This window comes from Psammomys obesus, unplaced genomic scaffold (genome assembly GCF_907164565.1).
Source record: "Psammomys obesus unplaced genomic scaffold, mPsaObe1.curated_primary_1811, whole genome shotgun sequence".
Taxonomy (NCBI): domain Eukaryota; kingdom Metazoa; phylum Chordata; class Mammalia; order Rodentia; family Muridae; genus Psammomys; species Psammomys obesus.
In genome coordinates, this window is record NW_026590405.1 from 499099 (window position 1) to 513019 (window position 13921).

A 13921-nucleotide genomic window follows, 5' to 3' on the forward strand; every position below is an offset into this window, starting at 1 on the left:
ACACACACACACACACACACACACACACACACACACACACACACACACATCAGAACTGACCAAAAGCATGCTAATGGCACCTGCCTTTGACCCCAGTGCTGGGGAGGCAGAGCCAGGCAGATTTCTAGGCATTCCAATAGAGCCAGGGCTGCATGGAGAGACCCTGTCTCAAAACAAACAACATATAAGACACCCAAACTACTTGTTAGATGTGCATTTCAGTGGTAAGAATTAAATGATATTGTTGTACTAAAGCATTAATGCTTGATCTTACAGCTTTTAGAACACTGCCTCTTTTGACATTCTCCCCTACAATCTCTGCAGGCACGGCTTTGCTTTGTTTTTCCAAATTTGACATGTTTGAATATGTAACTAAAGACATGTAAGTTTTGTCTTTCTATGACTGAGTTTGGTTAGTATAATGCACATCCACATTTTAGCCAGTGACAGACCGAGTGACATTGCAGAGTGTGGGTGATCACATTTGGTCTCTCATCTAGTTGTCTGGTATTGTACTAGACTGACAAGGGGGCCCAAGCAGCTTGACTTAACAGAACCCTCCATTTGGGAGTACCTGCCACTCCTGCTGCTGGGCAGAGCCTCCCCCAATGCTCCTGGAGTCTTTGATCTGAGTGGGTCAGTCATTTAGCTTCTGGATTTTGCCTTTGTCTTGCATGGGGGTTGAGACAAAGGTCTGGCTTCCTCCAAGGGCCTGCTTTGGGTTGTCCAGTGCCTAGAGCTTCTGTTTGAGCCCCACCCTAACACCTGGGCGTGGCTGTCTGTTTGAGAAGTTGGCTCTGGAGGATGTTCCTTTAGGGAGGCTAACAGAGTCCAGGCACTGTTTCTGGCTCCGTTGCTGTGGGAAAAACTGATGTTTGTCTGTTACACTGTCAAAAATTAGAATGTTGCCAGGTACTGTTGTTGGTGATTGGTAAGCACACTGTTCCTATGGTAATAAAATCCCCACACTGGGTGGCCTAAAACCAGCTTATCTTTCTGGAGGCCAGACCTGGAAATGCAGGGTTGGGCAGGGCTACCCTCCCTCAGGGACTGGGAAAGTCTTTTTTATTTCTTCCCATTCCACCCAATCCATCCCCTTGTCGTCCCTTCCCTTTCCTCTTAGTAAAAGCAGACACACTTGTCAGAATGCTCTTCATGCTGTCGGGCTCCACAGCTGCTTTTAGTGAATGTGAGGAGCAGTTAATGTCAGGGCAGGGCCTATCATCAGGTGCTAATGTCTGCCCAGTTCACGAACCCCAAAAGACCAGGAATAAACAGACTCCGCCGTAAATACATGAGGGTCTTTTTGTTGTAAATTACAAGCTGCAGCTTGGGCCCACACACCCCACCGCCAAAGCAGTGGGAGCCGAGCGCCCTGTGCCCAGGTTAGTTGGATGATTATATAGATTCTGGTCCCTCCCAGCATGCCCAAGGCAGAGGCAATTCCTGCCTGGCAAGCATCTATTGGTCAAAATGCTACATTTTGAATTGATTGGCTATAGGAAGGTCCCCAGACCATAATGACCTGGTTTCCCTCCATAGGGGGATGGGCCAGTTTCCTAGCAACTGTTATCTCCAGTGGGTGGGAAAAGAATGCAGTAAGGCAGGTCCTTCCCCTCAGGGCATTACTGGACTTCTCCACCCACCTAGTTCAGGCCTTAATTAATAATAGCTGCTAATTTTTAATTTTTTCGGTCTCTCACTAACACTCAAATAAGAACCCAACTCTCCTTCCAGACATGGTGGAGATGATGCTGATGCAGAATGCACAGATGCACCAGATCCTCATGCAGAACATGATGCTCAAAGCCCTGCCACCCGGAACCACAGGGCCGCGTGCTCCTACCCTCCAGGTGGGGCTGGGTGCTGAAATTCAGCCAGTTGCTGCAGAGTTGGGGTAGGGGAAGCAGGGGTGGTAGTGGTGGTGGTGGGCATTCCTGAGGACCCCTGCAAAGGTTTCTCTGGCTTGTGGGTATGTGATAAAGGCAATGTTCCCCGGTCCTTCCGCAAGAGTCCTTCTAATACAGCTGGGGCCCAGAGAACTCTAGGCCTAGGCTGTACTCCCATCAAATTCTGCCGCCCTTCCCACATTTTGGGCCCAGGCATAGGAAAGGATGTTGCAGTCCTGACCTGGCTGTGTCCTCTGCAGCCGGGAGTCCTCCGAGCTGAAAAGCAGAAGCCACCCCCGGTCCACCACCACCACCACTATGCGCCCACCACGCAGCTGCAGGCTGCCTCCATGCCTGGCGCCCCTTCAGGCTATGCCGGGTGGCCTCCAGTGGTTGCAGCTACTGCCCTCCCACAAGCAGCCAGCTTCTTACCCACTATGAGCTTCCTAACTGAGCCGGCTAACTCCCAGCCTAGCAACCCCTAGCATGCAAGTCTGCAGGGAGAAAGCTAGCGTCTTGTAGCGGGTAAGTGGAAAGATGGGCCGGGTCACCTCTCCGCATGGTATGCCAACGAGCACATTCACCCTGTGGTCAGGCCAGGATGACCAGAAAAAAAAAATTCAGTCTACCATGGTGGCAGGTTGTAGCCCCAGTTGCCAGGCCAGGTGGATCTATGTCACCTTTGGGGAAAGTCATGCGTTAGACTGGGCATAGACCAGTCCATGCCCAGCAGGACTAGTCCCACAGAGTGTCCTTCACCTCAGCCCAGGTCCCATGTTACATCCAGCCCAAGGCAACCCCTCATGTTACATCCTTGGATTCCCCTGAGAGCTGCTCTGAAAGAAAAAAAAAAAAAAAAGTGCTGCCTTTCCAGGTGTGTCAGACTATTCTGTATCTTGGTAAGCATTGTGTCCTTGCCGGCCGTGGTTACTTTTCAGGGCCATCTGGGAAAGCAAGGGGAATGAACGCCTCACTCAGACAAGATACAAACATTTTATTATGAAAGAAAAGCAGCTCAAAATCAGAATAGATCATTACAGCCATCTACACATTCAAGCATTCCTATGGAAGGCTGGAATAAGAGTCAAATTGAGGGCTGGAGAGATGGCTCAGAGGTTAAGAGCACTGGCTGCTCTTCCAGAGTTCCTGTGTTCAATATCCAGCAACCACATGGTGGCCCACAACCATCTATAATGGGATCTGGTGCCCTCTTCTGGTATGCAGGTGTACATGCAGACAGAACATGGTATACATAATAATAATAATAATAAAAAGTCAATTGAGGCTGTGGCCAGCTCAGTGGCAGACAGTTACTTGAACATGTGTGAAGCTCTGTTATTTCCTTGATGTGCTGCACATGCCTACACACAGACCAAGGGGAAGTCAAATATAGTAACTGGCGAAGACCCATTGTCATGCCTGGAATGGTCAAATTTGTGATGTGGTTTCAGTTAAAATATACAGGGCCAACAAAACTGTTCAGCAGGTAAAGGCGCTTGCTGTCACATATGATAACTGAGTTTTATCCTCAGGACATGGGGGTGCAGGAGGTTTGGGGGTGAGGGGGGAACGAACAAGGAGAAGTCCTCTGGCCTCCACTTCTGCACACACACACACAGCCTCTGTGGCTGGTTGAACATAATTACAAATAAAATAAGGAGCTGGGCATAGTGACACACACCTTTAGTCCCAGCACTAGAGTGGCAGAGGCAGGGAGATCTCTAGTTCAAGGCCAGAGCTCGAGTGGGACAGAGAAACCCTGTCTCTAAAAACAAACAAACAAAAAAGGGCTGGAGATGTGGCTCGGTGGCAAGACTTGTAGCACTTGTTGCTCTTGCAGAGAACCCAGGATCCATCCACAGCACCACACGGCAATTCACAACTGTCTGTAACTCCAGTTCCGGGATATTCAATGTCCTCAATGTCCTGGGCATCAGGCATGCACATGGTACACGTTCACACATGCAGGCAGAACACTCACGCATATAAAAATTTTAAATCTAACAATAACACACGTGCCGCCTGCAGGCTGTGTAGTAAATGGATGTGCATGCTGCTTACTAAGCATCTTTCCAGGAGACACACACACACACACTGTACCTTGGCTCCGAGCGGGTGTTTGACCACTGTCTGTGTTCCATCCATACCCCGGCCCTGTCAGCTTTCTTTCATGTATGTGTGCGCGCTTCCTTTACTTTCTGGTGTCTTTTTGTTGTTGTTGTTGTTTTGGCAAAGATGATTTCCCTTTTGGTTTTGTTGTTGTTGTGAGACCAGGCTGACAACAAGCTTACAGCCCTTCTGTTTTCGATTGCCTGCTGCTAGGATTAGACATGTGCAATCAGGCCGGGAATCCTTTTCTGTTTGTCTGAGACAGGGTCTTACTCTGTAGCCCTGGCTGGCCATGTAGACCAGGCTGACCTTGAACTCAAGGAGCTCCACCTGCCACTGTTTTCTGGGTGCTGAGATTAAATGTCTGCCTAACCTTGTTGTTTAAATGGTTTTGAGACAAGGTCTATTATGCAGTGATGGTTGTCCTGAAACTCACTGTATAGACCTGGTTTGCCTCACACTCACAGAGATCTTCTGTCTCTGTCACCCAAGCACTGCAAGTGCACCAGCACACCTGGCTTAATGTTTTATTTTTAAAGATTTATTATTTTGTGGTATTATAGTAAATCCAGGCTTTTTTCTTTTTTCTCTCTCTCTTTTTTTTTTTTTCTTTGAGATAGGGTTTCTCTGTATAGCCTTGGCCATCCTGGACTGGGATTAAAAGCATGTCCACCAGCCCATCTGAGAACCCAGGCCTTCAAGCACACTAGCCAAGTGCTCTTTCTATTACGCTGACATCATGACCTGTTTATCACTTTGAGATAGCACCTCACTGAGTTGCTAAGGCCGGCAATTCTCCTGCCTCTGCCGCCCTGGTAGTTGGGAATTGCTGGCGTGCTAAATTCCACCTGTCTCTATAGATGTTACCTTCAAGTATTCTAGTAAGCTTTCAATTGCTTAAGTTTTTTCATTTGCTAAGTTTCTCACCAAAAAGCTGGTGCCCACTTTAAAATCGCTGGCACCCTACAGGTCAGAGGCAAGATGATTCACAGTTGCCAGTTAGCCCCATGTGGGCTGTCTGGGCCTGACCTGGCGCCCACACAGTGAAGACGGTGATGTGATGTCCGCATGGATGAACAAGTCAATGCAACACACTTCCAAGGGGGCTCCAGGGTGGTGACATCTGCTTCCTACAGAACCACCCTTCAGTGCACACAGGGTGTTGTTCTAGGGTGTTTTGTTAAAAGCAACAAATAAAGACTTTATACAATTTCCCGGTTTCATGGTAATTTCTAACATGGTTTGTCTCTCATATAGTTGTTAATTTGAGAGAGGGTAAAATTTGACAGATGTTGTCTGTCTTGGATGGCGTGGCATTGCTGGGTTAACAGGAGGAAGTATATTAGCACCTGCAAGTACCCTGGCTCTGTGAGCAACACCGGCTTATGGAAGCAACGGGGGAGTGCGCATGCACCCGCCCTCACATTCAGTCTTCCTAGTCCCTCTCAATCCAGCTGTTCCGAGGCTCACGTGTGGAGGGCTGAAGAATCTGAGCAGGTCCTGTAGTGGGCTCAGGGGGCCCTAGTGACTGGGGGAAGTTTCACCTGGCTATGCCCCTTAAGCGTGGTGATGGGGACTGAGGTCATTCTATGCACACCTGTACCCACCCACCCTCAGCAGAGATTTTAAAGATGGCCCAGAGAAGAGAGCAACCAGGTCCATACATGGGCTGGAGCCTTCACATCAGCAACTGGTCCACAGAGATCATGTAAGTCTCATCAGGATCATAGGTCCTTCACAGAAGTAGGGGACTGAATCTGCAGTAAACACAAAGTAACAAAGGATTTCTGTGCCTCCTGGAACAGCAGGACAGAACCTGCCCCCACAGGCTTGGAGCCACAGCAGTGTGGCTGGACTTCCATACCACAGATTTGGCCAAACCGCAGATTTAGGGCAGCAGAGCAACCAGCTGGGAATGTAGTGGAGCACTTGCCAAGCATGACAATGCCCTGGATTCCATCAACAGCACTGCAAGGTGAAGCCAAAGAGGAATTTTAATTCGGAGTATGGCTGCTCTGGCAAGAGATCACATCCAAAGACCTTCTAGGTCTGTGTGATCTGGCTGGAATGCAAACAGGAGACAGAGGCAAGCAGATCTCTGAGTTCAAGGCCGCCTGGTATAGAGCAAGTTTCAGGTAAAGAAAAGCTTAGGTCCTGGTGTGGTGGTACATGCCTTTAATCCCAAACAATGAAGGTAAAGATAGTTTGTAGAAGGAAGCACCCATGCTCGAACACGATGTTTAATTAAGTGGGGAAAAAGTGACTTGACAGAGAGAATTGACAGAACAGGATACACCCAACTCTCACGAGAAGAGAGAAGAAAGGGAAGCTACTTAAGGGGCAATGAGAGAGAGAGAGAGAGAGAGGAGGCAGTTTTACTGGGATAGTAATAGACAAGTTGCAGAAAGAACTTGTGTGAAGACTGAATGAGCCAGAGGATGAGAAGGAGCCAGGAGATTAGAGTAGAGCTGGAGTTAGTTTAAGACCAAAAAGAACAATTCAAATGCCAAGAGAGAAGCCAGACTGAATAAGTCATCTGGGAAAGGAATTTAAGGCAGAACAGCTGAGTTGAACCAGCCAGTCCAGAACTCAGTGAAGAACAAGAAAGGGTGAGCTTATTACGCAGAGGCTGAAAACATTCTAGGCCTAGGTTAGATTGTATGGAGGCTAGAAGCTTCCAAGACTAGGCCTAGGTTAGCAGAGCGAGGCAATAATCCTACAAGCCAACAACTGAAAGAGGCAAATGAAAGTTCCTTTTATAAACACCCACCAAACTAAACCGGAAATGCCAAACCAAGAAGAAAAGGGAAAATAGAAAAACAAGCAACACAGAAGCAGTCATTTTCAAAGATGACAAAGCAGATAGATGACTGTGAAGAAGGGAACAGTCTGCCGTAAGTGTATATGGGAGTATAGACAGCAGAGAGGTCAGGAAACCCTATCGAGGTCCAAGGTCACTGGCTACATTCTGGGAAGACAAGTGATGTTCACTTTCATAGGCATTCAGTATGCCAATACAGCTGGACTTCAGGTTGATCAGAATCCCATGTTCCAGGACTTGAGCAGAATTATCATGCCACTAAGAGCCAATGGGGAGAGCCCCAGTGACAGGGACCACAGTGGCCTACAGGATGTCAGTGGGATGGCTCAGAGGGTAAAAGACCTTCCTGTGAACCTGACAACCCTAAGTTCACTTCCTGGGACCCACATAATAGAAGAAGAGAACCATCTCCAGCCAGTTTTGCACTCTGACCTCCACACGCATGCTGTGGAACAGGTACACCACACATACTCACATACATCAGATACATAAAATATAATTTAAAAATGAGAAACAACAACAAAGACAGGGGAACTGGGAGATAAACCTGAATCTCTGGCCCCAGGTGACAAGATCTGTAGGTCAGTGGGATTTCCGGTGTCTACAGCCAATGGCTTAAGAAAAGTGAGGGCACAAGGAGCAGCAAGCAAGGTTCAGGTCACAGAGTTCCTGAGGGTTGGGGTGGGAACCTTGCCCTCTCAAGTCTGCTTGTCTGTAGGTGTCCATCCTAGGAAGAACTGACTTCAGTGTTCTGGCATATTCATTCTGCCTCAGGGAGACAGGGCAGTCCACTCAAACTCTAGTTAGAAACCCAAAGAAGCATACAAGGCGTCCATGTTTCCTCACTTAGAATGGCCTATTCTGCTTACACTGGTAAGACAGTGTCTACTCAGAGCGCCAGACATACTTCTTTGGTACTTTCTGAAGCCAATTTCCATTCACAGAAATTAAGCTTTAGTGTGGGCTGATGTCCTCCAGGACAGCATAACCAGCAGCAATCCAGTGTGGAGGGACAGGACTCTGTCCTTCCAGCTCTCTCCCTCAGAGCATCGAGGCGTCAGTAGAGGTCCCTGGTCAGGGGCTGGAGTGTGGCTCCGGTGTAGCGGCTCAGTTCTTCCAGCACCAGCTTCTCTTGGTTGTACATCTGGACCACAGCAGCACACAAGCTGATAAGAGGGAACTCCTGGACCCTTGTCCCGAGGCGGAGTCCTCCCCCTCCCCAGCACTCCCAGCTCAGCTCTGCACGAGGCTAAAGGCAGCACCTGAACAGAGACTGACAGCCTCCGGGTGGACAGGAGGTACAGATGAGTAAGGACAGCAGAGGGTGGGCTCCCAAAGGCTGAAGCTGGGGTAGAGAAGGGACCCAGGGAGATGTGGAGCAGGGAGGGAGTGGGCATAGAAAACTCTGGGCAGTAGCAGAGCCAGAAGGAGATCATCTACTTTTTTTTTTTTTTCTTTGAGGCAGGGTTTCTCTGTGTAGCCTTGGCGTTCTGGACTCGCTGTGTAGACCAGGCTGGCTTTTAACTCACAGACATCTGCCTGCTTCTACCTTCCTGAGTGCTAGGATTATAGGCATGTGTCACCTTGCCCGGTAGGGGATCTACTTTTAATTGAAAAAAACCAAAATGTTCATTCTTGGGTGCTGGAGAGATGGCTCAGTTAAGAGCCCTCAGTGTTCTGACAGATCACCTGGGTTTGGTTCCCACCATCCACACTAGGAAGCTCACAACCACCTGTAATTTCAGTTCCTGGGGATCAACTCTCTCTTATGGCTTCTGCAGGTTCCTGCACATGCATGGTGCCCATACATTCATGAAGGTACACACACATAAATAGAAAATCTTAACAAAGAGTTCACTCCGAGCAGTAGGGCTATTTGGTCACAAATATAACCTAAGCCTGTCAGACACTGTGGTGGCTTTATAGATGTGGTACCCATTGGCTATTAGAAGAAACAAACCACTACTTCACATTACCTGGTGCCAACTGATGGGTAAGGTCTTTATTTATTTATTTATTTATTTATTTATTTATTTATTTATTTATTTATTTATTTGTATGGGTGAAATTCTTCTAAACATTAAGTGTCTTCTGACTCCCATTAACAATAGCTAGCACTTCAGGGAATTTTAACTTTTTTTTTTTTCTTTTTTGGTTTTTTTTCAAGACAGGGTTTCTCTGTGTAGCCTTGGCTGCCCTGGACGCACTGTGTAGACCGGGTTGGCCTGGAACTCACAGCAGTCCACCTGCCTCTTCCTCCCTGAAATATAGGATCAAAGGCATGCACCACCACACCTGGCTGGAAATTTAACTTTTAATCTGTCTGTCCAGGTGCCTTTTAGTAGTGAACTATATAAGGCTCATGAGGAGCCAGCTATTTAAAAACACTACCTCATCTTTTCAGGCTGGAGAGGTGCAGGCCATAGTTCTGCCTTTACCACGGGGTGCATGGGGCTGGACAGCAGCCTAGGGGTTAGGGTTACGTCTGTGGGTAGCGCAAAGGCCATTGTACAAGTGCTGCTCTTACCTTTTGCCACTCTGCCTTGGAGCTGTGGGTGAAACCCAGAAGGTGACAGAGTCCATGGGTGGCTGTCACCTGTTGGAATAATCACGAAGCCAGCTCAGGGGATGATGTACCAAGAAGCTGCCCTTCAAGGTCACAGACTACCCTGGTAAGACTGAGCTTCCTGTGTCAGGACAAGCAGTTGCCACACTGGGCGGGAGTTACAGGACTCAGTTCCCTCCCGTCTAGGAAAGTGCTCCACCACTGAGCTACCTCCCAGCCCCAGTCCCCTCCTGTGTAAAGTGGAACAATTCACACAGTTCACTTGATTAGCGAAGAGCAACACTGTTTGCACAGGTACAGAGGGTCGACTGTCCCTGACAGGACAGTATTGGGGATCCAATTAGAATTAAGCAGGGATGGCTCATGGGTGGTTGTAGTCTCAGAGATCTAGAAGGGCTGCAGTGAAGTAATGATTGATATAGAGTTCAAGACCAGCCTGGGCAATGTAGTTGAGTCTCCAACATTTCATTTACTTATTATTTTTAAATCGTGCATCTGTGTCTGTGACTGTGCACAGGAGTACAGATGCCCTTGGTGGCCAGAAGAGGACGTTGAATCCCCTGAGCTGGTTAAAGGTAATTGTAAAACACCTAACATGGGTGCTGGGAATAGCACTCAGGTTCTATGGAAGAACAGTGCATCCTATTACCCACTGAGCCATCCCTCTAGCCTGGGCCTATATCTCTTAAAACTGCTAATCTAAGAGTGAAGGAGCCAAGGACTCTGGAAAGTGAAGCCCTGTGACTGGATGGAGTCGAAAAACAATGTCAGAGCATCAGTGCAGAGATCGGGCACCGTGTTCAGGGAGAGACAGGATAGGATTCCAGGAGGTTGGAGAGGGGTGTGGAGGCAGAGGCTGGGTCGGGAGAATTGCTGTGGACTGCTTCCAGCTACACATAGAACTGTCTGTAGCCCACAGAAGAGAGGGTAGAGCAGAGTGCAGAGGAGGGACTGAGGTCTACAGCAGGTCCAAAGAGGCCACATCTAATGAATAGCCTGCATGCTGGCTAGCTTTGGCCAACCAGAACATTAAGATTATAGAGAGGAATACTGCAAATCAAACTAAAGCAATCTTTAGTCTCCTCCTCCCCAGCTTCCTCCCCCCACCCCCCAAGACAGGGTTTCTCTGTGTAGCTTTGGCAGTCCTGGACTCACTTTGTAGACCAGGCTGGCCTCAAACTCACAGAGATCCTCTTGCCTCTGCCTCCCCGAGTGCTGGGATTACAGGTGTGTGCCACCTCACCTGGCTTCTTCAGTCCTTTTTAATAGCCATTTACTACCAACCTTGGGTTTACCAGATCTCTTGGAAAGTGTGGTTAGTCTGACACATCTCTAACCTTCACCAGCCCTAAAGCCAATCACCTCAGAAGCTTACAGAGTTGTCACCATCTCCTGGTACCTGTCTTTCTGATGTCCGCCCTGAAGTCACCGGTGAAAGCACTAACTTGTACCTGTCTTTTGTTCTTTGACTATGAAAGTTCACATAACCCCTTCCATGTTTTAACATGTCATTCCACATAACCTGAATCTGTCGATTGGCCTCAGTAGTCACTCATAATTTGGCTCAGAATAAACTAGTTTCTTATTTCCTTTAAAGCAGAGCTGTTCTTTTGTGTTAGCAGGCAGTACCACTGCTGGCTCTGGGCCACTTCCTGTCACAATAAAGAATTACAACTTCCTCCTCATGATATAGCACAGTGAACCTGGAACAAGGACACAGTCAAAGCCAAGGCGCTTAACTTTGAGTCACCTACAGAGCCTGCTTCAGGTCGCTCTTAAATTCTAGAAGGCACACAGACAGCCAGGCTGTGGCTGTGCGGCTGAAGCCGGGTGCTGAAGCCAGGTGCTTCTATTGAGCAATGGTAACACTTCTCTTGTCAGGAGCTTCCCTTCCCTTCCTTCCAAACCTGAAATGTTTTGGCTCCTGTTCTATTTTGGGCCGTGCAATAAGAAGCCAATCTGGCAAACTTCAGTCGGGGAAACATGGTTTCCTCATTTCTAGACATAAAAACTGAAAAGGCCCCTGGGAACTCCTGGGTTTACTTCCCCAGTGCGTCCTCACTTCCCCAAGCCTGAAGCTTCCCGGCTCTGCCTGTAAGTTCTCCCCAGCGGTTCAAGGGCACCTGTGGGTACTAGGGTGCACACAGGTGTCTCCTTTCCAACCTTCTCTACGGCCCGTTTTGTTAGCGAATATTTGATCCTGCACCCCCACTTACCGTCAGGATGTCGTGGAAATCCTCATTTTCTTTGCACTGCTGGAAGATATACTCCACTCCTAGGAAAACATCTCCCAAATTATACTCATCTGGTGAACGTGGCTGCGGAAGTTCACCCGCTTTCAGGTTCTGAAAATGAGAAGACAAACTTGGAAGCCTTGTGAACGGCAGGCCCAACTACAAGAGCTCAGCTCACTTGTCCAGCAGAGGACAAAGGTCTCTTGACCACAGAATGCTCAAGCCACAAGATGGAGGCGAAGTAGCATTAGTCTGAGGGGTTGGAAAGCATAGTTATTGCATAACAGGCCTCACATACTTTGATCCATCTCATCAGGTTATTTACTTTCCATTTCTTTTATCATTTCCAAAGTAAGTCACATTCTATGTAGTTGAATTGGCATATGGACCAATCACATTCTTTCCCACTTGCCTGACTCCATGCTTTTCCTGTTAAAAGAAATCAGTAAGGCAAACATTTGGACACATTTTTACACTGTACCTTCTTCATTATTATTTGGATTTCTTTCTTTCTCTTTTTTTTTTGAGACAGCCTTGGCTGTCCTGGACTCACTTTGTAGACCAGGCTGGCCTCAGATTCATAGATGTGCCTGCCTCTGCCTCCCCGAGTGCTGAGGTTAGATTCATTTCCGTAGGTGTGACACTTTTAAGATTATGACATAGACATACTTTAAGTCTTTCCAAGCACAGTCTACTATCAATTTGCTTTCCAAAAGGATTATTCCAATTTATGCTACTAACAGTGGGTGAAGATGTTTAGGTGATGTTTCTTGCAGCCTTCACAAAGTGGTGAAATGTTTACCAGTTTTTACTTCTCAATTTTCTATCCAAGCATTAATTACTGAGGTACACCTAAAATTGCAGAGGCCCTTTTTGAATTCCTTAATAAAACTGAGGGAGTAAGAGTGGTCACTGCATAGAGAAATTGTGATGTTTAGGTATAGACATACTTAACGACTTAATGGGCATGGATTATAGGGCGTATTGCTTCACTTCTTTGCTTGTTTCTGAAAAAGATTTTTTTTTTTTTGAGACAGGGTTTTGGGCTGGAGAGATGGCTCAGAGGGTAAGAACACTGGCTGTTCTTCCAAAGGTCTTAAGTTCAATTCCCAGCGACCATATGGTGACTCATAATCATCTATAGTGAGATCTGGTGACCTCTTTTGGCATGCAGGCAGAACACTGTATAAATAATAAATAAATGAGTCTTTGAAACAGGGTTTCTCTGTGTAATCCTGGCTGTCCTGGAAGTCACTCTGCAGACCAGGCTGGCCCTGAACTCCACCCAAGATCCGACTGCCTCTGCCTCCCAAGTGCAGGGGTTTAAAGGTGTTTGCTAACCTCCTGCTCCCCCCCCCCCAATTCCTCCAGATAGGGGCTTGTTATGTGGCTCTGTCTGACTTTGAACAACTAGGTAGACCAAGGCTGACTTTGAACTTACAAAGATGTGACTGTCCCTGTCTCCTGAATAGATGGGATTAAAGGCATGCACAGTCACAGCACGCCAGACTTCACTGCATTTTTTGGGAAATTTCAAAGCTAAAGATAAGCACATCTGTAATTTAACAAGAATTATTCTAGAAGAAAGGTAGGCTGTATGTGAAGAACCCCCCCCCCGCCCCGTTTTTTTGTTTTTGTTGTTGTTTTACCTCATGAAATGGGAAAGAAAGCACATCAGTTGGGACATTTTTATTCCTGTAGATCCTATTAATGTGCTGAATATTCTCGTTGTCAACACAGATGATCCCCAGGTCAAATTTCTTCACTCCTAAAATACTCCTGACCATATCCATCTTCCTGCGAAGTGGCGCTCTCCTGACGGAAACCACCCGCTGCAGATTTTTAATCACCAAACTCATCTCGGGAAGAACACCCAGCCCTTTAAAGACGGCTGGAAGGAACCTGTGGTTAAAGTTCGAGAAAAGACCCATCAGTCCTAGAAGGTGATAAATTACGTAAGAATACACACGTACTCACAATAAAAACAACTTTATTTAGTGGAGTTTATCTGCAATTCTAAGGAGATTTACATGTACCGTGGGAAACTATGTAACAGAGAAGACTGGGCAGTGTGCGGAATCCGGTGCTTTGGGATGCTTGCTATTAGGACCAAGCGAGGGTTAGCGTGAGCGAGAAGGGGTCGCTGTGGGTCCAGAGACTCTCGGCCACCCGGGTGGGCCGATCCACGCACGAATTCCTACGCCACGTTGGGGGAAGTCGCCGCGCACTTACCGAAGGCCGGGCAGCAGGCTGATGCCCTGCCGGAAGGGCAATAGCAGCACACCGCACGCAGCGGAAGCTG

At 47.7% G+C, this 13921-nt stretch overlaps 2 protein-coding genes across 5 annotated transcripts in view; one reads left to right on the forward strand and one right to left on the reverse strand.

Annotated features, from left to right (window-relative positions):
- CUNH21orf58 (chromosome unknown C21orf58 homolog) overlaps window positions 1-2535 on the forward strand; it is a 12475-nt gene extending 9940 nt beyond the window's left edge. Inside the window, exons 6-7 of the mRNA XM_055607236.1 lie at window positions 1738-1853; window positions 2114-2535. Of these exons, the coding sequence (XP_055463211.1) occupies window positions 1738-1853; window positions 2114-2374 (377 nt within the window). The 3' untranslated portion in view covers window positions 2375-2535. The remainder of the gene's footprint in view (window positions 1-1737; window positions 1854-2113) is intronic.
- The window catches only part of Ybey (ybeY metalloendoribonuclease), a 17037-nt gene extending 3130 nt beyond the window's left edge, over window positions 1-13907 (reverse strand). The window contains exons 1-5 of one of the 4 annotated variants that reach the window (XM_055607235.1): window positions 13852-13907; window positions 13269-13521; window positions 11602-11730; window positions 9347-9415; window positions 2869-5755 (exon numbers count right to left, since the gene is read on the reverse strand). In XM_055607235.1, the coding sequence (XP_055463210.1) occupies window positions 5723-5755; window positions 9347-9415; window positions 11602-11730; window positions 13269-13478 (441 nt within the window). In that variant the 5' untranslated portion in view covers window positions 13479-13521; window positions 13852-13907 and the 3' untranslated portion in view covers window positions 2869-5722. Of the gene's footprint in view, window positions 1-2868; window positions 5756-5776; window positions 7964-8887; window positions 9080-9346; window positions 9416-11601; window positions 11731-13268; window positions 13522-13851 lie in introns of those variants that run through there. The other 3 variants (XM_055607233.1, XM_055607232.1, XM_055607234.1) reach the window with 3 other exon arrangements.
- Window positions 13908-13921: the final 14 nt, after the last annotated feature.